This window comes from Acomys russatus, chromosome 14, assembly GCF_903995435.1.
Source record: "Acomys russatus chromosome 14, mAcoRus1.1, whole genome shotgun sequence".
Lineage (NCBI taxonomy): Eukaryota > Metazoa > Chordata > Mammalia > Rodentia > Muridae > Acomys > Acomys russatus.
In genome coordinates, this window is record NC_067150.1 from 37855286 (window position 1) to 37878135 (window position 22850).

Here is a 22850-nt window from a genome sequence, read left to right on the forward strand (position 1 = left end):
TGGATTTAGGGTTAGGAGGCCTATCAGGCATCTGGAGAGAGGCGTCCCCTACTTGGGGGACCAGGGTAAGGTGAAAGGAGCAACTCCTTGGAATGCAAAAATTGAAAAAACAAAACAAAACCTTTGGGGGTGGGGATGTGAGTGCAGGAGCCCAAAGTTCCCCATCCTGACCCTGCTCCAGGCTGAGAGGGCATCAGCAACACATAGGAGCACAGCAGGGGGGATGGTGCAACTGCCTTCTCTGGGGACCCCTTGAGTCTGCAGCCACTTCCCTGTTGCCCCCACCTGAACCCTTGATCCCAGCTCTGCAGCCCCCACAGCTTCCTGTTTGCCTGCTCTGTTTGCCCACACCTCAGGAACAGAGCTGATCCTTGAACTCTTAAGTTCCACATTGTCAGGAAAAGTAAGCAGTGACAGGGCCAGGCCTGAGCTTATCAGTCTTCTAGCCCAGCCCCTGCCTACAGACATATATAGTTCAGGGAAGAAGCGCTGGACACCCAGAGACTATTAGGGAGCGCCAGGGAGGTAAGTACTGCTACCTGCCCTAGGCTACCCTGGTTCCCTAGTGCCTCCCAGTTGACGCTCCACTCTGTCCGAACCAATATTGTGGGTATCTGGGACCTTTTCCCACTCTAGACTCTCTTCCCACTGGCTTGGCTGTGGGGTGCAAGTGTGGGGCTTCTACATGACAATCTTTTTCTGCCCCCCCCCCCCCCCCCGCCCCGCGCTTCAGCCCAGCCATTCTTCTTCTTCTTCTTCAGGTTACCCACCCCCTTCAGGATGAAAGCTGTGGTGCTGGCGGTGGCTCTGATCTTCCTGACAGGTAGGTGCCCCTTGGCCCCCATGGACTACCTTCCTGGGTACAGAGAATAGAATTCTCCCTGCCCCTCTCCCTGACTCCAAGGGAGACCTTTCAGCTCAGCCCCCAGCCCAGAGATGGCCTTGACATGGGTCTCCCCTTCATCCCCAGGGAGCCAGGCTCGGCATTTCTGGCAGCAAGATGACCCGCAGACCCCATGGGACAGAATGAAGGACTTTGCTACTGTGTATGTCGATGCGGTCAAAGACAGCGGCAGAGACTATGTGTCCCAATTGGAAAGCTCTGCCTTGGGCAAACAGCTGAAGTAAGGAAGGACCCAGCCTGGGTGTTAGAGCACGGCAGGGGCTGCCCATCTAGGGTGGATAGAGGGGCCTGGGAGAAGAGGCTGTAACTGAACTGGCTACATTTTCACTTGTTCCCCTACCAATTGGGCACCATGGCAGATTCCAATAGAGGAATAGGGATGGGATTTACCTGGCTGTTGGGTAACCACACACCCCTGTTCTGCCTATGAGTGCAAAATCCCTTCCTTTGTGTAACTCCCAAGTACTGGTCAGCCAGCACCAAAAAAAAAAAAGGGGGGGGGGGACTGACCTTGCAAAAGGCACCAATCCCATTTGTGTGTCCTTGGTGCCTCAGGCAATGTATATAGAAAGATGTGAGGGGAAAGCTAGGAGTTAGAGGGGCACATGTTCAGGGAAACTAGGACCATAGCATCTGCACATTTGGGGACAGGTGGCACCCAGGACTGACCCCAGGGATCATGGGTCTGCAGACGTGGGGCAGTGCAAGACGCCTGGGGCCATCTCTCAGCTGCCTGCCCTCTCTCTTCCTCCAGCCTGAATCTCTTGGAAAACTGGGATACCCTGGGCACAACCTTTAGCAGCCTACAGGATCAGCTGGGCCCGCTTTCTCTGGAGCTGTGGGATAATGTGGAAAAGGAAACAGATTGGCTGAGGCAGGAGATGAACAAGGACCTGGAGGAAGTGAAGAAGAGCGTGCAGCCCTACCTGGACGACTTCCAGAACAAGTGGCAGAAGGAGGTGGAGTTCTACCACCAAAAGGTGGCGCCTCTGGGAGCCGAGCTGCGCGACAGCGCGAGCCAGCAGATGCAGGAGTGGCAAGGAAAGCTAGGCCCTCTGGGCCAGGATGCTCGCGACCGCTTGCGCCTGCTTGTAGACTCGCTGCGCACACAATTGGCTCCCCACCACGACAACCTGCGCGAGCGACTAGCCCAGCGCCTGGCCGAACTCAAGAACAACCCCACCCTGGCGAGCTACCACACCAAGGCCAGCCAACACCTGAAGACGTTTGGTGAGAAGGCCAAACCCGCGCTGGAGGACCTGCGCCAGGGCCTGATGCCAATGGTGGAGACCTTTAAGGCCAGAGTCGCGACTTTAATCGATGAGGCCAGCAAGAAGCTGAACGGCCAGTGAGGCGCCAGCCTCTGTTCCCCACCCCTGCATTGGTTTTCTTACAATAAACTTTTCCAAAGTGGGATGCTTTCTTTCTTTGGGGGACATAGGGACGGCTCTAAGGGGATATCCAGGGACACGGCAACATGGTCCTGCAGTGGGGATTCCTTCTTACAGGACTACTCAGCTCTCCAAGCTTACTCAAGCTGGATGTGAGCTAGTTTAGATTGTGAGACAGAATCCCTTCCTAAGAAGGCTCTGAGGGAAACAGCTGGCCAGGCAAAGAGACAGGGAGACCCCCGAACAGCGCCCCACAGAGGTTCAAATCTTGGGAGTGGCTGGGCATAGGACTGACCGGCTTTGAGACTGTGACTGTGCCAGAAGCGGTTTCCAGGAGGGATCCACTTGGGTAGACAGGAACCCCTTCTGCTCCCTAGAGCCAGGATTCCTCAAGAACAGCAGAGACTTGTATTATTGGCCGGGTGCAGATAAAATGCCTGGAACTCAGCCCTCTGCTTTCACTTACTACAAACATCTCGGCAAACATTTCCCTTTCCTTTTATCCCTCAGGCAAGATGCCTCCACAGTAGCTTCCCCATCCAGAAACTGGCAGTTGCAGCCACCTCTGTCTGGCAGCTGGGTAAAAACCACTTCGTGATGCCGATCGCCACACTTACAGGAGAGGCCTTCAGATCCATCTCCTAACCCCGAATGATGGCCTTTAAGGTCGAGGAAGCTTGAAGGTCCAAAGTTAGTTATTGCAGGAAAGGTGGGACAGGATGTGTTGTTGTTTAAAAAAAAAAAAAAAGAATGAAAGAAAGAAAGAAACAAACAAAAAAAAACTTTTATTACATTGGGGCTGGTAATGTGGCTCACTAGGTAGAGGCATTTGTCACCAAGCCCAAGGACCTGAGTTCAATATTTGGGACAACACACACACACACACACACACAGACACACACACTTTAAAATATTTACATTTTTAGCCAGGTGAGTGGCACACACCTAACACTTGGGAGGCAGAGACAGGTGGACCTCTGAGTTTGAGGCCAGCCTGGTCTACAGATCGAGTTTTAGGACAGTCATGGGTACACAGGGAAACCCTATCTCGAAGAACAAAAACAAAACACTTTAAAAATAGTTACATTTCAGGGGTTAGAGAGATGGCTCAGAGGTTAAGGGCACTGACGGCTCCTCCAGAGGTCCTGAGTTCAATTCCCATCAACCACATGGTGGTTCACAACCATCTAGAATGTGATCTGATGCCCTATGGTATACATGCAAACAGAGCACTGTATTCATAATAAAGAAATAAATAAATCTTTTTTTAAGTTAAATTTCTATTAGACTTATGTGTGTGTGTAGATTTTCACATGCCTCAGAACATGTGTGCTGATCAGGGGAGAACTTGCAGCAGTCAGTTCTCTATCTCCCATGTGGGTCCCAAAGATCAAACTCAGGCCACCAGGATTAGTGTAGCATGTGCCTCTCCCAGCTGAGCCATCTTGCCAGTCCTTATTTATTTCCTCATTTATTCATCTTATTTGGAGACAGTGTCTCCAGTAGGCTCCAGGCTGGGCTCAGATGAGCTTCCTGCCTCCATCTCCCAAGTGCTGGGGTGACAAGAATGCTCTACCACACCAAGTTTATTCAGTGCGGTGCTCAAACCCAGAGCTCTGTGACCCACAAATAATCACTCTACCAATGGAGCCGCATACCAAGCCCGAGTTGCCTCTTATTTAGACTAACCTGCTGTGGGCAACCACAATTACTTTAATTAAAAAAAAAAAAAAAAAGTGTAACCAGGCACTGGTGTTCATGTGATAACGGTGCATGCACACACATTCCCACACCAACAGCCTTTCTTCATGCTTGTGTGGGTATGCAGGTCATTGTCACACAGCCAGAGAGTCCTTCCCTATCCCCCCCCCCCCCAGGTATCTTCAAGAGCCCCTGGATAAAGGGGTGGGTCTTTACAATTGTAATCATACAAAGCTACGCAGGTATCAGGCCAGGTTTGGGTGGGAAGGTTTCCAGGTATGGACACTGAGACTGCTGGCTCTGGGGAGACAGGAAGAGACGCCCCTGAGAGAACACAGTCCAGGCTGCTAGCTGCACTGATACTGTCTGGGAAGGAGCCTCCAACGCCTGGCACAGTCTTTTCTCATGATAATCAAGTGGAAAATGGACAGCTGGCCCTGCCGTATGCTTGCTGTCGACCCTGGGCAAGCACCGTCCACATTCCCTAAACAATGCTCTTTTATTCTTTAGTGTGGGAGACCTGTTTTGTGACCCTCGATCTCTCTGAAGTAAGTGCTTAACGGTGGAGGGAACATAGTAAACAGCCCTGTTGGGATTCTGATGACACTGGGTCTACACTCCAGTCTAAGAGGTCAGCCAGCTTAGCTCTCACAAAGAACACTGTTTACCAGGCACCTGAGGTGAGCAGACGCTGTGCCACAAGCCTTTAGACACTCTGCCATCTCAGTTTCACAACAAGCCTGCAGTGAAGGGGCAGACCCCACGTATGATGCAGTGGGGTCAAAACCTATCCAATCAACATCCCAGCCAGCCTCTTTCCTTTCAGTGTGTTTAAAGGGACCATGCAGCCGGGCTCGGTGGCGCACATCTGTAATCCCAGCACTCGGGAGGCAGAGGCAGGCAGCTCTCTGTGAGTTTGAGACCAGCCTGGTCTACAAAGTGAGTCCAGGACAGCCAGGCCTACACAGGGCATATAAAATAAATAATGGAAGGAAGGAAGGAAGAGGAAGGCAGCCCTGGGCCATGCAAACCAGCTGCACAGGTTTGTCGATCACATCTGACCTGAACTCCAAAGTGTAGGACAGACAGAAGCCACACTGGTCACATTGTCCATGCTGTCCCCACACTGTGATGGCAAGTCTGTTACCTGATTTGATCTTTCACATAAACCCATCAGGTCAAGCCGGTAAGCAGAGCTAGCCCTAACTTACAAAAGAAGAAACACCGCCCCCAAAGACCGCTAAAGTGGTGGATGAGGTACAGCCCCCCCAGGCCCACCCACCCAACAGGCCTAGCTCATTCCCATGCCCAGACATCAAGGCACGTGAGACACACCCCTTGGCAGCTTCCAATCTAGCTTTATTTGGGCAGCGTCTTTAGGTGAGGTCTGGGGAGAGGTAAAGACACAAGAATGCTTTCCCCTAAAAGCAGCCTTTAGGGTGCCCCCCTCCCGCTCGGTCCCGCAGCAGCAGAATGGATGCATGGGGCACATTTGGAACACAGGAGTCTCAAGGTTCAGTAACTGGAATTGGTTGGGTGGACTTCAGGGCTAGAATCCCAGAGGCCAGCCAACTTGTCAGTGAACTTGCTGAAGTAGCCTTTCAGGGAACTGAAGCCATTGTCCATCCAGCCCCTGGGGGTTAAAAGCAGGAAGAGGCATCCGTAGAGTTAAGTGTGAAATGTTCCCTTGCCAGAGCCACGATTGCACCCCAGGCCCCACCGGCTCTCTAAGCCACCAGCACCACCTCACTTACCACCCCGGAATCACCTGCAACTACCTCCCAGGCAAGGGCAAAAGAGATGGTAAAGGGGAGCCTAAGGAACCCCACCTTCATCAAGGTAGGATCAGACCTTCATGGCTGACACACACACACACACACACACACACACACACACACACACACACACACACACAAACAAGTCCCTCTCAGGCCCCAGGCACCAAGCATTGGCGAGGTGGACACTTAAGGTCAGCTTGCCTTTTTTTTTTTTTTTTTTTTGGTTTTTCGAGACAGGGTTTCTCTGTGCAGCCTTGGCTGTCCTGGACTCGCTTTGTAGACCAGGCTGGCCTCGAACTCACAGCAATCCTCCTGCTTCTGCCTCCTGAGAGCTGGAATTAAAGGTGTGCACCACCACACCCGGCCAGCTTGCCTTTGTAGTCCATACAAATAGTGTCCTGGAGGTGTCTCATGTGGTTGTGAGTGGGTGGGGTGGGGTGGGGGAACGGCCTCTCATTGGAAAAATTGCTCCTGAGCTCTGTGATATCAGCAGGTCATCTGACTTCTCTGACCCACAGTTAGTTTCCAAAACTGGGAAGATAACAGGGGTAAGGGGAGAGGGAACAGGAAAAGAAGCTAATCGGGTGAATACCTAGCCTGCATGGCCATCTCAGACTGCTGCACATTGCTTAGTGCATTCTGGACCCTCTTGGCAGCCTGTTCCATGTAGCCCTGCATGGAGGCCAGCAGCAAGGATTCCTCTGCCTCATCAGCTCCTACAACAGAGTAGAATTGAGTGATGCTAGCCCTCCCTCCCAGCTGCCACTTCTCAGGGCAGGATGCTCTCCCACGGAAAGTCCTGCCCCGCTCCCACCAGCTTACGGGCAGATGCCAGGAGAGCCGAGAGGGCTACGATGAGGAGCATCCGGGGCTGCATGGCGCCTGTGCACCTGTGGGAGATTGTCTTGTGAGGAGGCACTAGTGGGAGGACCCGCCATGCCAAATCTCTGAGTTCAAGAGCACCATAGCCTCTGGGGTGAATGAAGCCCAAGCCTTTTTCCTACCTGTATCAGCTCTCAGACAGAGAACTATAGGAGAGCCAGGCCCCAGGGTAGGGTGGATGATGGAATATAAAAAACCCCTACAGAGTGGGACATCTACCCTTTCTCTGCCCCGATGTGCTGGGAGACACGAGGTTTCTGTACATCTCTAGGCCACAGTGTTTCTGTCTGGGGTAGGCATGGACATCAAAGACGTATAAAAAAAACCCTGAGCATGCTGGGTAAGGGACAGCGGGACCCAGTTCCAGTCAGCTCTGCCACTTCCCAGTGCAAGGCTTTTTCTCCCTTTCCTCAGCTTCCAGCCCTTCCCCACCTGTTAGGATCCCAAGGGTGGAGGCCACTTCTGGATCTCAAGACTTTTGTAGGCTCGCTGGCCGGGTAGCAAGAGCTTCCTCCAACTCTCTGTCCCCTCTCTCTCTTTCCCTCCCTCCCTTCCTCTCCTCCCCAGGGGCATTACCTGGAGTAGCTAGCTGCTTCTAGGGATAAACTGAGCAGGCAAGCGGGGAGGGCTCTGACTTGTTTTATACTGGCCCCAGGATGGCACAGGGGCACAGAAAGGCCAGGTGAACTGGGCAAAGGTCACCTGCTGAGTAGTTCAGACCAGAGCCTGAGGCAGGGAGGCCATGCAGCCAGCTGCCAGAGGAGTTGAGTAATCCCTCCAAGGTTGCCCATGCTGTTCACCTCCACCTCCACAGCCAAGGGCTCAGCCACTGGCTCCCCTAGGTGAGGCTGGAAAGATAGAGAAAGACTTAGGGGACAAGCCTTGGGCCTCAGGCCCGCTTTAGCCCTTCACACTTGACAGGCCCAATCTCTCCCAACAAAGCTCAGAAGAAAGGAGCCTGGAGACAGTTGACAGGTATATTCACAGACGCCTCACGGTAGAACTGAATGGGGCATTCTGTGGTGCAGCTGTAGAAGAGCTATGGCAGAGCGAGGTGGGCAGTGGCAGGGTGAAGGTCCCAGCAGACCTCCACCCACAGTTGTGTCCCCAACAGTCTTCTCGGCCCTGCCTGGCCAATGCTTGATGAGAGAAGGGCAAAGATTGTACTAGGCCCAAGGCCTTTGCCCCTCCCTCCTCCATGTGCCTCATCTTGCCCTCTCGACCCATTGATAGTATTCTGAGACAGAAGCAGAGCTCACGGCTGGATAATATCTGGCCTCTATGTGACCCCTGGCACCGAGAACCTGGAGGCCACAAGGTACAGAAAGGGTAAAGGAGGTGCTGTGGGGCAGGCAGCTTTCCAAGAGGGACCTTAGGCCTCTTGATGCTAAGGTGTCCCCTGAGCAAGAACTCAGACCTACAGCCCAGAGGACAGCATCTTTGGACGCAAAGACTTTGGAGCCAAGAAATCCTAGGGTTTGTTTTGTTTATTTGTTTCCTTTTTTTTTTTTTTTTTTTTAAGCCCAACTATCCTGGAACTTGCTCTACAGACCAGGCTGGCCTCAAACTCATCAAGAGATCCGCCTGCTGCTGCCTTTGGACTGCTGGGATTGCAGGCGTGCATCACCATACCCCAGGCAAAATCCTAGGATTAAATTATACCGTTGAGGGTGGGGGTAGAATAGGCCAGTTGGCAACATACTTACATTTTGACTTAAACATTTGTCTTTCAAGTGTGGTGTCCTTAGGTCAGTCCCCGATACCCACGTGAAGCATGGATATGGTAGTGTCCTCCTGTAACCCCAGCACTGGGGGCAGGGAGATAGGGAGATAGGAGGCAGACAGCTAACTAGTCACCAGGAGTTGATGGCCAGCAAGCCTAGGCTGTTCAGTGAGCCCCAGATAACACTGAGAGACCCCCGTCTCATAAAGCAAGGCGAATAGCCCTTGAAGAATGATACCTGGGACTGACCTCTGACCTCCACAGGCGTGCACATCACACATTCATATGTAAGTAGCCGATGCCTTTGACACTGACTCATATGGTCTGTGGTCAGAAATCTGCTCCTCTATTAGTGGGAACAGGAAGAGTATGGAGAAAGCCACAGCTGGCCCAGGGAAGGACTCACAATCTCCTGACCTGGAGGTCAGCCTGGACTACTGTGACAAAACGAGAAGTAGTCTGGTTTCTGTTAAAAATGTAAGTTGTCCAAAAACCCGTGACTTAGTTAGACATTGCTAACTCCACTTTATGGCTAAAAACCAAAGGCCCAGTGGGGTAGAAGCCTACTCAATACATACCAGCCAGCAGTGGAAGAGCTGGGCCCCAGCACCTGAGCTGGTCCTTGGCAGCCATTTATAATGAAGCTTCCTCCGAGAAAAGTATTAGTGATGCTGAGATGGAAAGATGGTGATGAGGAGGAACCAGGATTGGGCACTGTGTGTGGTGGAGGGAGCTGCTACGGCCTTTTCTCTCCTCAGCCTGATTCTTGCCCTAAGATCCTAACCTGGGGTGTGGTACCAGGTCCTTGGCCCTGAGATGCTGTAACAGGCCCAATGGGTCATTTTTCCATTGGTAGGGAGGGTTTGGAAAGCCTGCCATCTCTCCTGTACAGAACATAGCCACCGAATGAAGAAAAGTCAAAGGGCGCCACTAGAGACTCCCAGCCATGTGATACTTAGCTGCACGGAGAACTTAGCAGCGTGCAGGTGATACCTTGGGTCCTGGGGCCTGGGACTTAACCCCTTCCAAGGTATTTGTGCCCTCTCAGCCATCCAGCCTGGGCCTTAGGATGGCTTTCTGGCCTAGAGTCTTCTGGGGAGAGGACACTCTTCTTGACTCCCAGGCCTAGGGAGGAGCCAGGAGTGGGTATGTGCCAGTTTCTTTTCCTTTTCCTGACACAAACAAGTGGAGGGGTTATTCTCGCTTGCAAGTGGGGAAGTTATGGTGACAGGGGCATGAAGCAGTTGGTCACATCACACAATTAAAAGCAAAGCGCCATGAAATACTAGTTCTCACCTCAGCTCAGCTTGCCGTCTCCGTTTTTTGTTTGTTTGTTTGTTTGTTTTTTGTTTTTCAAGACAGGGTTTCTCTGTGTAGCCTTGACTATCCTGGATTCACTTTGTAGACCAGGCTGGCCTCAAATGCAGAGATCCACCTGCCTCTGCCTCCCGAGTGCTGGGATTAAAAGGCATGCACCACCACCACCGCCTGTCTGCTTGTCTCCATTTTATATAGGGGCAGGATTCTTCACCAAACACTCCTCTCCCAGGTCATGCATGATTCTGTCAAATTGCCAGTTAAAATTCAGCATCACAGTGGGGAAGAAGTCTTGAATTTTTAGTCTGAGACTGGCCCTCGGGAGTGGGTTGCCAGCCTGCTTCTGTTTGGCTAAGAGCAGGCTGGGTGCATGAGGGTCCCAGGGTTCTGCTTCACTTCTGTATGGGTAGATAGATGGTGTGTGACTATTTGCCTTACTGGCCATGAGCTCTGGATGAACATAAGCAAGGAGACCCAGGGTCAGACAGAGATGTGAGTGCCAAGATCACTTGGTCCTCTGTATCTGAGGCTGGCTGTAATGTTCTCTGCTCTTTGCCCCGCCCCCTATGCAAATTATCTGCAGATGCATATGAAGTATGTCCCAGGCTTGGAGAAGTCGATATGTTCATTTATGCCATGCTAGGAGACAGTACATCTTCCCTGCAGGGGCCACTGTGTACCTGAGTGCTGAGCACACATGTATGCGTGGTGCCCTAATCTCTTAGCTCAGAGTTAAGTTCTGTGCCCACAGGAAACTCAGATACCAATGCATATCTGTCCATCCATCACTGGCAGCCACTCCTGAACAAGCTTAGGTAACACAGGTCCTCTCAGCAAGGGTACAAACGGGCAATTACCTCTGGACCTGTCTCACGCTAGTGGCACCTGGTACTCAGACTGCAGGTCCAGGCGGTGGAGCTGCAGCTGAGGTGTCCCACGTGACTGTGACTCATCCTCCATCAGTCCTGACCTTTGGGCCCAGCACAGGCTGGATCAGGCTTGATTTGGCAAGGCAGGATGGGGACGAATGGGTCGATGGACCAGCGAGACAAACCTTTTAGAGGCAAAACATGGCTAATAGTCAATGAGAACTTACTGGGCACCAGATTACCTCACAGGATCTTCACAAGTGAGCCTCAGGAGGCTTAGGAGACTCATCCAAGGCCACACGCCAGCCACACACTGTGTGAGATTCAGATGCAAACCCAGGGAGTCAGAAAACACCGAAAGGCCAGCAAGATGACTCAGTGGGTAAAGTCACCAGGCCTGATGACATCAGTTCAACACCCTGAACCCAAATGGTAGGAGGGAAGAAGAGACTCTCTCTCAAGTCATGTGACCTCTACATGTGTTGTGATGCATGCATACCCACCCCACCAAATATTAGTAGATAATAATATATAAATTAAGTTGCATGCATTTATTTATTGGGTTGTTTTTTTGTTTTTGTGACAGGGTTTCTCTGTGTAGCCCTGGGTATCTTGGAACTCGATTTGTAGACCAGGCTGACCTCAAACTCACAGAGATACACTGGCCTCCACCTCCCGAGTGCTGGGATTAAAGGCACGCACCACCACGCCTGGCAAAGGATAATTTTAAAAAGCTCACTAAGCACTGCTGCTCTAGGAAGGAGTGAGATCCTAGCCACTCGAGAAGCTATAGTAATACGGGAGCATTTCAGGGTAGTAGGGGCCTAGCAGAAGAGGACAAGTATTTAGCTGACTTCAGTCTCACGAGACAAGCCAATCTGGACACATTTGAAAACAAAAACAAAACGGCCAGGCAGTGGATCTCTGGTCAAGGGCAGCCTGGTCTACAGAGCAAGTTCCAGGATAGCCAGAGCTGCACAGAGAAACTCTGTCTCAAAAAGCAAACAAAAACAAACAAACAATCAAACAAACCCAACCAAACAAACAACCAAACAAAAGGCAACACAGCAAATCAATTCAGCACAACTGAGGCCTATTCTAATGGCGTTCACTTCACAGATATCGGTTGGATAGCATCCAATGGGACAGTATGTTGGGCGTCATGTAGTTCCTGGCCTCCATCGAGGCCGCACACTGACCACAGCCTGGCACCTTTGCTGTGAATGTCTGTGTTCTGCAACTGTTTGCGTGGGCACATTTGGAGTCTCAGAGGAATGTCACAAACGTACTTTCCACGGCAGTGTCTGTCACCTACCATTGCCTGTAGCCTACTTGATGACCCTCTGAGGAAAAGGGTGGACCTTCTTCTGCCATTCTCTAGAGAGGATCAGGTTCTCTGCTACCTTTCTAGCTCTGAGCCACACAGAAAGTCATTGTCATTTTTGGTACTTACTACGGGCTAAGACCCCTGCACCCATTTCACGTGCACCACACTCCTTAACGTAACAAACTTAGCTACTGTTCAAAGGAGGAACTGAGGCTTCAGATAACTAGACTGAAGTGACTCAGCTTGACAGTCATGAGACATAAAGCACACTGATGATTAACCCCTTCAGTCCCAGCTTCTGATCCTCTCCTGCCCAAGGTTACCACAGACACCCAAATCACCGCTCACTACCTGCTGCACCCCGAAATGGGCCTGGTGCTATCTCTGTAGCTGATGTGCTGAGACAGAGTCTGGGTTGGTGGCAGCTGTCAAAGTGGGGGCTGTCTCACTGGAGTGAAAAGAGGAGACCTGGACCTTGTTCACCTGTCTCCCCACACCCACCTGGCACAGACCCAAGGCTGCCAACAGGGCCCCTGGGGCCTCAGCCCTTCTCAGGGACTCCCCTAGACTCCCTGGCTGGTCCCTTCTGAAACTCCGGGGTATCCTTCCCAGCCTCCTGTACAGGGTGGGGCTAGCCCAGCAAGGCTGCTTCCCCCCAGCTGCCTGTGTGCTGTCAGCTTCCACGTTGTCTTAGGGTCACTAAAGTCCAAGAGGCCTCCTGAGAGTGCGTCACCTTCCAACGTGGAGTCATACTGGGGAGGAGGCGGGGACAGAGGGCTAGAGGGGCTTTAAATGTGTGCCTGGCTGTGGCTGCAGTCCGTTCTCGGCAGTGACACCGGTTAACTGTTTTCTTCTGACTCCAGGAAGCATCCAGTTCGGTTGAGGCTGTCGCAGCCCAGAGAGGAGCCCAGGATGTTCCTGAAGGCCGTGGTGCTGACCCTGGCCCTGGTGGCTGTCACTGGTGAGTAGACACTGCTCTCCAGCTGTTGCAGCATTGGAGAAGAAGCAAGGAAAGCCAGCTCTAGACTTAGTGGACTGCTCAGGGTGGTCTCAGGTTTGTCCAACAGCTCATAGGCAAACAGACCTTTGTTGGCATCTTGTTTCCAGGCTTATCCTAGAGATGGGAACATCCCAATGCCAAAGTCATCCAGCTCAGAGCCGAGGCAAAGGGGCCAGGAGACAGATGCACCCTCGTGACTTATGTGCTTTCTGCTCTCTGCCCAGGTGCCCGGGCTGAGGTCAGTTCGGACCAGGTGGCCACTGTGATATGGGACTTATTCACCCAGGTAAAGGACAATGCCAAGGAGGCTGTGGAACAATTCCAGAAGTCAGATATCACCCAACAACTCAAGTGAGTGGACTCAGCCTGCAAGGCCATAGCTGGCTGACTCTTAGAGGTGGGACACTAGCACTTGGGATCCTTCCCTCCTCACTAGTGGAGCCAAGTCTCTCTGGACCTAGATCCTCCCTGTAAAGAAAGAAATTGGACCTAGGCATCTATCCCTATAGTATCTTCCTATTTCCATGTGCTAGAATTTGGTAAGTAGCCAAATCCTATCAGAAGCTCTTGGTAAAAAGAGAAGGGAAATGTGTCCCGTGAGGACATAAGGTGCCTGTGCAATCAGGGGGAGGGAGGTTGGGATATTTAGGGGTCCTCTGAGCACATGCAAGGACATCAGACCCTGTGCCACTGGAAGACATACAGTTGCACAATGTGACCCTGGACTGGGAGGGATGTCAAAGTCCGGTCCTTTTCTTTATCCTCAAGGAAAGGAAAGCAATCTTCTTGAGTCACGCGGTGGGGAGATAAAGAGGCGGAGGCTCAGCAGAATCCTTGCAGATAAAAAAAATCCAAAGTCACACTAAGCCTAGTAGATTTCCTAAAAAGCATGACCCACCCCAGGGAGGGCCACCGGGACAAGATGGACATCTCAGTTCCTACGGACACCTGACCGACCGACCTAGGCAGGTGTACAGAGCCGACTTTTCCACAGGTGTATCTAGTGCTAAGTGTAATGGTGCTTCTCTTCCTCCGTCCCTTCCCTGAAGTACCCTCTTCCAGGACAAGCTTGGAAACATGAATACATACACCGATGACCTGCAGAAGAAGCTACCGCCCTTTGTCCTAGAACTGAGTGAGCGTATAACCAAGGATACACAGAACATGAAGCAGGAGATTCAGAGGGAGCTGGAGGAACTACGCACCAGCATGATGCCCCACGCCAACATGGTGGGCCAGGCCATCGGGGACAATGTGCAGAAGCTGCAGGAGCACCTGAGGCCCTATACTGAGAAAATGAAAGCACAGGCCAGCACACACACACAGGAACTGAAGGACCAGCTGACTACCTTTGTGCAGCAAATCAAGAGCACAGTCCAGGAGAACGCAGACAACTTTCAGGCCTCAGTGATGCCCCTTGCCAACGAGTTAAAAAACAAGTTCGACCGGAATGTGGAAGACCTCAAGGGGCACCTCACCCCCCGTACCAGCGAGCTGAAGGCCACGATCGACCAGAACCTGGAGGATTTGCGTCGCAGCCTGGCCCCTCTTGCTGTTGGGGCGCAGGAGAAACTCAACCACCAGCTGGAGGGCCTGGCCTTCCAGATGCAGAAGAACGCCGAGGAGCTCCAGGCCAAGGTCTCCACCAAGATCAACGAGCTGCAGAAGAAGCTGGCCCCGCTGGTGGTAGATGTGCACAGCAAACTGAAGGACAACACAGAGGGCCTCCCAAAGGCTCTGGAAGACCTCAACAGGCAGCTGGACCAGCAGGTGGAGGAGTTCCGGCGCAGTGTGGAGCCCCTGGGGGAGATGTTCAACAAGGCTCTGGTGCGGCAAATGGAGCAGTTCAGGCAGCAGCTGGGCTCCAATCCGGGGGACGTGGAAAGCCACTTGAGCTTCTTGGAGAAGAGCCTGAGGGAAAAGGTCAGCTCCTTTATGGGCACCTTGGAAAAAAAGGGGAGCCCAGGCCAGCCCCTGGAGCAGGGTCAAGAGCAGCAGGGTCAGGAGCAGGTGCAGGAGCAGGTGCAGGTGCAGGAACAGGTGCAGGAACAGGTGCAGCCCATCCCCCAAGAGAGCTGAGCTGTCCCTGGTGCCCACAGCCCATCCCAGTAGCAGACACCTGCCTTGTCCCAGCACCTGCCTGTCAATCTGTCCCTAAGCACTTCTTGTACCAGCTTGAGGACACATGTCCTGTGGGAGATGATGCCTCATCTCGCGACTCAATAAAGCAACTGAGAAACTAGCCACATCAGGTTGCTCTGTGATTCCTTGGTGGGGAATAGCCTGAGGTGGGAAGGAGAGCAATGCTTGGAGAAGCTAGCAGCATCTGGCAGGGACTGGGGGGGGGGGGGGACATGGGAGATGAGCAGGCAATGAGCCTTTGGGTGGGTCAGGGGTTGGTGTGCTGGAGAGGAGGATGCAGAAAAGATGCCACTTTATCAGAAAACAAAACATGCATCCCACTTACAGTCATTTATAGCCACCAAGCAATTATCAAATGGCCTCGAGGTTCCAGTCAAGATTTCTGAGACAGTCAAAACAGCTTTTGTGGCACTGTGTGCCCAAACACTGGGTTTCATGCCAACAGGGCCACCTGGAGGGCAGCAAGAGACAGTCCCTGACTTTGAAGAGTTCACTGCACAGCAAGTCCCTCCTAGTATGTGCTTAAGTTTGATTTTAATTATATAAAAGTAAGCCACCCGACTCCATCCCACTGCAAAGTGTTCATGCTTGCTTGGAAACTTTCTCCACCTATGACATAACCTGTTAACTCCACCACAGGATGTGAATGGGTCTGGGCAGCAAGGGTGGACTGGGTGCTGGAACTTTCAGAGAACTCCACCCAGGAACCTACTGATGGGTGGCCTGTGACAAGGCTTGTGGTTGCTGAGCTAAGAGATTGAGCGCTCAGAGGATCCGAGTGGTTTCATGGGCACAGCCAGCCATGGGCAGCTGCAGTCTCTAGAAATGAATTCTCCCCCTGTCCTTGGAGGACGGAGTCTCAGACCAGGGCTTCCTCCCAAAGGATTTCACATACTGGCTGTAGTCTGATTCAGGTTTGCAAGTCACACCGCTCCTCCTCAGACTGGGCAAAGTCCCCCTGGGATGTTCTGGAATGGACTGGGACAAGCTGTGGGTAGCCCCAGCTATGCTGGCCTCCTCCCCTCCCAAGGCTTCCTTAGTGTGTCATGAGCCCAGGCCTGGCTTTCCAGTTGCCTACTGGGTGATTTGGGGGAAGGTAATAAATCCTGTTTGGGAAGGAAAAATGAGGAGCCTTGGCCCGGAGTTGTCCAGAAGATCTGATGGCACTTAATACAACCCCAAGTGCAACGTAAACACTCACCGGGTCTTTATGCTATACTGCCCCAGTGTAGCAGACACCAGGGAAATAGCCTCTTCTCCTGCACAAGGATCTCAGCCTCCAGATCCAGGCCACCAAATACAGGCATTGGCAAGACCTTGAAGTTTCTCAGGTACTCAGGCCAAACGGTCACAGCTACTTCCACCTATGACCTGTGGGAAGACACAGGTGAGCACTCCCTAGCAGGGAAGACACAGGTGAGCACTCCCTGGCAGGGAAGACACAGGTGAGCACTCCCTGGCAGGGAAGACACAGGTGAGCACTCCCTGGCAGGGAAGACACAGGTGAGCACTCCCTGGCTGGGAAGACACAGGTGAGCACTCCCTAGCAGGGAAGACACAGGTGAACATATCCTAGCAGAGAAGACACAGGTGAGCACACCCTGGCAGGGAAGACACAGGTGAGCACTCCCTGTCTAGGAAGACACAGGTGAGCACTCCCTAGCAGGGAAGACACAGGGGAGCACTCCCTATCTAGGAAGACACAGGTGAGCACTCCCTAGCAGGGAAGACACAGGGGGAGCACTCCCTGTCTAGGAAGACACAGGTGAGCACACCCTGGCAGGGAAGACACAGGTGAGCACTCCCTAGCAGGGAAGACACAGGTGAACACTCCCTGTCTAGGAAGACACAGGTGAGCACTCCCTAGCAGGGAAGACACAGGGGAGCACTCCCTATCTAGGAAGACACAGGTGAGCACACCCTAGCAGGGAAGACACAGGTGAACACTCCCTGTCTAGGAAGACACAGGTGAGCACACCCTGGCAGGGAAGACACAGGTGAGCACTCCCTGTCTAGGAAGACACAGGTGAGCACTCCCTAGCAGGGAAGACACAGGGGAGCACTCCCTATCTAGGAAGACACAGGTGATTACACCCTGGCAGGGAAGACACAGGGGAGCACATTCTGTGAAGATAACTGGCAGCAGGAGACTGGTTGACTGGCATTAAGAGAAGCTTGCTTTAACTGGGTGTGGTGGTGCACGTCTTTAATCCTCTCCCCTTGGGTCATTCAGGTGAGCTCTGCCTCGCAAAGCCTTGAGTCTCCCAGACCCTTCATAGTATAAATCCTGTGTGGGACCCCTGAGTTCTTTCCTGCTGTCTCCAGGACTATACCATACATCTCCCTAGGTCCTACCATTGTCCTGGATTCTCTGAATGAGATGCACTTGCTTCTTCTCTCCTGAACCAGGATGTCACTCCTGGCTTTCAGCCTCTTAGGCCACTTATCTGGCACACAGTCCTGTTCACAGCATTGCTTAGTAGACTGGAAGTTCCTGTCCCCTCAGATTTAGGTGTTGATATGGACATACTGTGATGTGTGTGTGTGTGTGTGTGTGTGTGTGTGTGTGTGTGTGTATTTGTGTGGATGGGTGCATGTACATTTCAGAGGATAGTCATCATTTTTTCCTTTGAAACAGAGTCTCTCATTAGCCTGAATCTCACCAATTAGGGCAGACAGACTGGACAGTGAGTGACAGGGACCCACTTGTCCAGGCCTTCCTGAAATGAGTGTTTTTCAGCCATCAATATAAGGGTGTTAGGCCAAGTACGGTGGGTGGCACATGCCTTTAATTCCAGCACTCAGAAAACAGAGGAAAGTGGGTCACTATGAGTTCAAGGTCAGCCTGGGCTACATAGTGAATTCCAGGCCAGCCAGGGCTACAGAACAAAAGATTAGATTAGGTTGGTTTATTTTACCTCATACTGTTGCAGTTTGGGGTTTGGTCTCTTCCAGGATTAAACAATCTTATTTGGAGTTAGTTTTGAGTTTTCAGCTCATTGCTATGAAGCATTCATGAATGTTTAAGCCAACAGTGACCCCTGGATCTTTTCAAATGTCCCATGAAGAAAATTCCCCCCAAAGGTTCACCTCCCGCACAGCCAGAAGTGACAATAAAGGACTTCTGCAACTTGATCCTCAACCTAGGACTAATTTCTCCTCCCCTCTATAGTAGGTGGGCCCCAGGCCCAGGACAGGAACAAAAGTACCATGTGGGAGACTACCTGTGGCCTCTTCAGGTGGAGAAGGACCCAGATAGCATTGTCAGTGCAAAGGGGCACAAGTAAAGTTGAGAAGATATTACTGCCAGCCTAAAGGATAACTCAGAGGCATTGGCCTTAAGGGAGGTAGGAGAGAGGCAGGAAGCATATGGCTGCAGCAGACCTGCAATGTCTATCAGGGACAGGATTCTTCTGAAGATATTAGCATAGAAAACAACCATTGCAGCCAGGTGGTGATGGTGGTGACAGGGTTTCCCTGTGTAGTCCTGGCTGTCCTGGACTCACTTTGTAGACCAGGCTGGCCTCGAACTCACAGCGATCCTGCCTGCTTCTGCCTCCCGAGTGCTAGGATTAAAGGTGGGCACCACCATCCCTGGCTTTTCAGTCAGATCTTAAGAGAGTAAGAACAAAAAAAAAAAAAGAAAATAATCATAACCATTGCAAAGATTCACTTTATGCCTAAATCTTACATTCTCTTTTAAAAGGTTTTAAAACTAAATTAACTTACATGTGTGTGGGTATGAATACATCCGCAGATGCTGTGTTTCCCAAACTTGTCACTGGTGCTCTGTAAGGATTGTGTATGGTTTGAATGGATATGAATGGCTTCTTTACACCTTTATGCTTTGATTTGACCCAAAGAAACTCTAATGAGTCTCAATTATTCCCCTGTGCTTTAGAAGTTTCAAGCATTAGATAAAACATAATAACTTGAAAGAACGTAAATAGAATTTTGGGCAGTTAGGTTAGATTAAATTAATGTATTTTTTCCTGATTTTTAGAAATTTGCAACAAAAGATAATCTGTGTCAAGGAGAGAGAGAGAGGGAGGGGGAGAGAGAGAGAGAGAGAGAGAGAGAGAGAGAGAGAGAGAGAGAGAGAGAGAGAGAGAGAGAGAGAGAGAAAGGATATCAGGAGGGGAGACTTTGGGAGAGAATGGATGTTTAAGGACAAGATTAAAATTCTTACCTGTGGAAGGAGCCCCGTGGGAAGTTCTCCTTGCTTCAGATGGCAGATGTAGCTAGACAGCGCCATCTATGAGCCAGGAGGTGACCCTCACCACACACTGTATTTTGGTACACCCAACCGCTAGACTATGGGAGATAAAAGTGTGGGTTTAAAAAAAAAAAGAAAGCTGGGTTGATTTGATTATTGTTATTGTAAAGTTTGTGTTTTATGTGCCTCCTTGTGTATGGTATTTTGTCTCTGGCAACAGCTGCCCAGCTCCTGCACGTGCCTCGATTTGACTGGGGAGCTTCCCTATGAGGAAATCTTTGTTTCTGTTTTTTTTGAGACAGGGTCTCATGTATCCCAGACTGGTCTCAAATTTGATAAGTAACCAAAGATTGCCTTGAGCTCCTCATCCTTCTGGCTCCATGTCCCAAAGGCTAGAATTGCAGGTGTGCACCACCATTCCCTCTGGTGAGTTTTATTTGTTAATTTTCATGTGTGTGTGTGTGTGTGTGTGTGTGTGTGTGTGTGTGTGTGTATGCATGCATATGGGTATGTATGTGTGCACTCCTGCCGTGGTATGTATGTAGAGGTCTGAGGACAAGTTTCAAGTGTGGGCTCTCTCCTTTTACCTTGTGGGCCCTAGGGGTTGGATTCAGGTAATCTGACTTGACAGCAAACACCTTAACTTGCTGAGCCATCTCGCCAGCCCTCTGATGAGTTTTGAGGGAGCTCACCTGTGACTCCTAGCACAGCGGCCCAAATGGCAGCCTCTTCCAGCCTGATGTGGTGGTGCAGGCCTGAAACCCTGGTGCCTGGAGGCTGAGGTAGGAGGAATATGAGTTTGGGGCCACACTGGGCTTCACAGAGAGACTCTGTCTGGGATGGATGGAGGGAAGGAGGGAGGGAGGGAAGGAGGGAGGGAGGGAGGGAAGGAGGGAGGGAGGGAGGAAAAAAAGGAAGGACTTTGGAAGCCATGGTTTCTTCCCTGCCTGCATAAGTCATGCTGGCCTGTCTGCAGGATACTTAATCCTCTGTAGATTGGTTTGTTCCTCAATCCGCTTTGCTCTAAGACAGTGAATGGACTTAGCCTGTTATGGCCCAGTTAGCCCAGGTCATTTCTAGTAGCTAAGACATCTGTCTGGACTTGGGGGACCTGTTCCATCTGTCCTGCTTAGGTACACCTTGACTGCTGCTCTTACGTTTTCCGTGAGGTTCTGAGTTCAAGGGGGAACAGAGTCCTGATATGGGTCTAGGAACCTTTGTATTTTGTTTATTAATTATTAGTGTGAATGTGTGTGTGTGTGTGTGTGTATGTGTGTGTGAGAGAGAGAGAGAGAGAGAGAGAGAGAGAGAGAGAGAGAGAGAGAGAGAGAGAGAATGAATCTCCTGAGGCTGACCTTGAACTTGCCACGTAGCTGAGGATGACTCTGACTCTGACATTCTGGTCTCCCTGCCCCTCCCCCAATTTCCAGCTTCTGGGATTACAGACTAGAGCCTTCATGCCTGATCCTTCAGTGCTGGAGTCTGAACTCTGATCTAGGCAATCACTCTACCAACTGAGCCACATTCTCAGCCGTTATTACATTTTGAAATTGCGTAATGCTCTGGCTACATAGTCCAGGTTATCCTTGAATTCCTGATCCTTGGGTTCTGGGATTACATGTGCACACCACCACACTCAGATTGGGTTTTCATTTATGTATCTGAAAGATTTTACGTTAAAAAAATATGTTTGCAATTACACACTACATAACTCTATTGCTACAGTTTGGGTTTGATATGTCCCTCAAAGGCCCGTAAGATTTGACCACTAGCCCCTGGCACTATTGAGAGGTAGTGGAATCTTCAGGGGCTGGGACCTAGTGGGAGAAAGGTCACTGGAGGTGTCACAGTTCTTGAATGGGAGGCAGGTATACCTGGTCCCTTCTGCTCCCCTTCTTTGCTTTCCTGCTAGCCCAAGGTAAGCGAGTGCCTTCAAACACATGCTGTTGCTATGATGCCCTGCCTCGCCACACGTCCCAAAGTAACAGGCTAACTGGCCTTGGAACCTCTGCGACCCTTAAATTAAATGATCACTTTTTTCCTCATTGGGTTGATTTATCTTGGGTATTTGTGATGGTGACAGAGAACTAATGAACACAACAGTGTGTTTGTATGTGGCAGCCAAAGGCAACGAAGAAGTCCTGGGGACAGCTGGACCTCAGCGCCCATCAGACAGAGAGCACTGTTAAATAGCACACACTCAGTGGGAAACAAGAGACCCTAAAAAAAATGGCAGGGAGGAGATTTGAAACCCAGATGGCTTCAACTGTTCCCTGTGTGAATGGCCTGTATAGGCCTTTGGAGAGTACAGAGGGAGGGGGCTGAAGAAGAGAAAACGGGTTACAAGAGAAGGCTAGCGGCCTTCCATGACCACCAGTGAGAAACGTCCAGTAGCGAGGGCTGTGGGGCTTTCTTATGGTACTAAAGCTAATGCTCGTTGTTCACTAACGTGAGGTGCTTCCGAAAAACAAGCATCTGTGCTAAGTGGATTGTGTCCTCCTAGACTGTGACATCCGTGGTGAAGAGAGGAGGCAAAGGCAGTTAGTTCCACAAGGGTGGAACTGGGATTTGAACCTGGGGTATCCAGCCTGGCAAACCTTTCTGTTAGCTGACAAGCTGTGATGGGAAAATCCCTCGCAAATGAGCAAGGATACTCCCACACAAGGGGCAGGCTTGTCTTCTGTTCCAAGCCCAGCATCAGGCTTCCTTAGGCAGAAGGAGGCCAGAAGCAGGAAGGGCCACTCCCAGGACTCCGAAGAGGAGGGGGGAGGGTTTCCATTTTTATTTTATAAATTTCTAGAACATTGGATTTCTTCCCTCTGGTTTTTTGAGACAGGGTTTCTCTGTGTAGCCTTGGCTGTCCAGCCACTTGCTCGGTAGACTAGGACGGCCTTGAAGTCACAGAGATCCATCTGTCTCTGCCTCTGGAGTGCTGGGACCACCATCACCCAGCAAACATTGGAATTTTAAAATATATATATATTTATTTTTATTTTCTGTGCCTGGGTGTTTTACTTGCATGTATGTACCATGTGCATGCTTAGTGCCCACAGAAGTTAGAAGAAGGCAGCAGACACCCTTGAACTGGAGTTACAGACCGTTGTGAGCCACCATGTGAGTGCTAGGGACTGAGCACAGGTCCTCTGAAAGAACAGCAAGTGCTTTTTACCTCTAAGCCATCCTTCCAGCCCTTATCACTGGAATTTAAAAAAATATATATATTAATTTTTATTTTATATGTATGAGTGTTTTGCCTGCACATGCACCACATGTCTGACTGGTATTTTCAGAGGCCAGAAAAGGATGCAAAATTCCCTTGAACTAAACACAGACACTTGTGGGCCACCATGTAGGTGCTGGGACCAAGTCCTGGTCCTCAGCTACACAGCAAGTATTATTAAGCCCTGAGCCATCCTTCCAGCCCAAGCTTTAGGATCTAAAAATGAACTTTTTACTATTTTTTTTTTCCTTTTGGTTTTTCACAACAGAGTTTCTCTGTGTAGCCTTGGCTGTCCTGGAACTCACTCTGTTTTTTGTTTTTGGTGGGTTTTTTTTGTTGTTGTTTGTTTGTTTCTTTTGTTTTTGTTTTTGTTTTTTCGA

The 22850-nt window shown here is 50.9% G+C and overlaps 3 protein-coding genes across 3 annotated transcripts; 2 read left to right on the forward strand and 1 right to left on the reverse strand.

Moving 5' to 3' along the window:
• The first annotated feature begins 747 nt into the window (after positions 1 to 747).
• Apoa1 (apolipoprotein A1) lies at positions 748 to 2317 on the forward strand. The gene is made up of 3 exons (XM_051156352.1): positions 748 to 823; positions 971 to 1124; positions 1659 to 2317. The coding sequence occupies exons 1-3, from the start codon at positions 781 to 783 to the stop codon at positions 2254 to 2256; spliced, it is 795 nt and encodes a 264-aa protein (XP_051012309.1). The 5' UTR covers positions 748 to 780; the 3' UTR covers positions 2257 to 2317.
• Positions 2318 to 5500: 3183 nt separating this feature from the next.
• On the reverse strand, positions 5501 to 7329 carry Apoc3 (apolipoprotein C3). Its single transcript, XM_051156354.1, has 4 exons — positions 7233 to 7329; positions 6597 to 6664; positions 6367 to 6490; positions 5501 to 5629 (listed from the first exon to the last, which is right to left on the reverse strand). Exons 2-4 carry the CDS (start codon positions 6649 to 6651, stop codon positions 5512 to 5514), a joined length of 297 nt encoding a protein of 98 aa, XP_051012311.1. The 5' UTR covers positions 6652 to 6664; positions 7233 to 7329; the 3' UTR covers positions 5501 to 5511.
• A 613-nt stretch (positions 7330 to 7942) lies between these two features.
• Positions 7943 to 15134, forward strand: Apoa4 (apolipoprotein A4). Its single transcript, XM_051156353.1, has 4 exons — positions 7943 to 7974; positions 12756 to 12853; positions 13117 to 13243; positions 13942 to 15134. Exons 2-4 carry the CDS (start codon positions 12805 to 12807, stop codon positions 14969 to 14971), a joined length of 1206 nt encoding a protein of 401 aa, XP_051012310.1. The 5' UTR covers positions 7943 to 7974; positions 12756 to 12804; the 3' UTR covers positions 14972 to 15134.
• The last annotated feature ends 7716 nt before the right edge of the window (positions 15135 to 22850 follow it).

What these genes read in the sequence shown, in the direction of transcription:
- Apoa1 (XM_051156352.1), top strand. Translation starts at nt 781, where the DNA reads ATGAAAGCTGTGGTGCTGGCGGTGGCTCTGATCTTCCTGACAG. An exon ending in GGCTCTGATCTTCCTGACAG is followed by an intron (nt 824 to 970) that starts GTAGGTGCCCCT and finishes CTTCATCCCCAG; the next exon opens with GGAGCCAGGCTCGGCATTTC. An exon ending in GCCTTGGGCAAACAGCTGAA is followed by an intron (nt 1,125 to 1,658) that starts GTAAGGAAGGAC and finishes CTCTTCCTCCAG; the next exon opens with CCTGAATCTCTTGGAAAACT.
- Apoa4 (XM_051156353.1), top strand. Translation starts at nt 12,805, where the DNA reads ATGTTCCTGAAGGCCGTGGTGCTGACCCTGGCCCTGGTGGCTGTCACT. An exon ending in GGCCCTGGTGGCTGTCACTG is followed by an intron (nt 12,854 to 13,116) that starts GTGAGTAGACAC and finishes CTCTCTGCCCAG; the next exon opens with GTGCCCGGGCTGAGGTCAGT. An exon ending in GATATCACCCAACAACTCAA is followed by an intron (nt 13,244 to 13,941) that starts GTGAGTGGACTC and finishes CCTTCCCTGAAG; the next exon opens with TACCCTCTTCCAGGACAAGC.
- Apoc3 (XM_051156354.1), bottom strand. Translation starts at nt 6,651, where the DNA reads ATGCAGCCCCGGATGCTCCTCATCGTAGCCCTCTCGGCTCTCCTGGCA. An exon ending in GGCTCTCCTGGCATCTGCCC is followed by an intron (nt 6,491 to 6,596) that starts GTAAGCTGGTGG and finishes ACTCTGTTGTAG; the next exon opens with GAGCTGATGAGGCAGAGGAA. An exon ending in GAGATGGCCATGCAGGCTAG is followed by an intron (nt 5,630 to 6,366) that starts GTATTCACCCGA and finishes TTTAACCCCCAG; the next exon opens with GGGCTGGATGGACAATGGCT.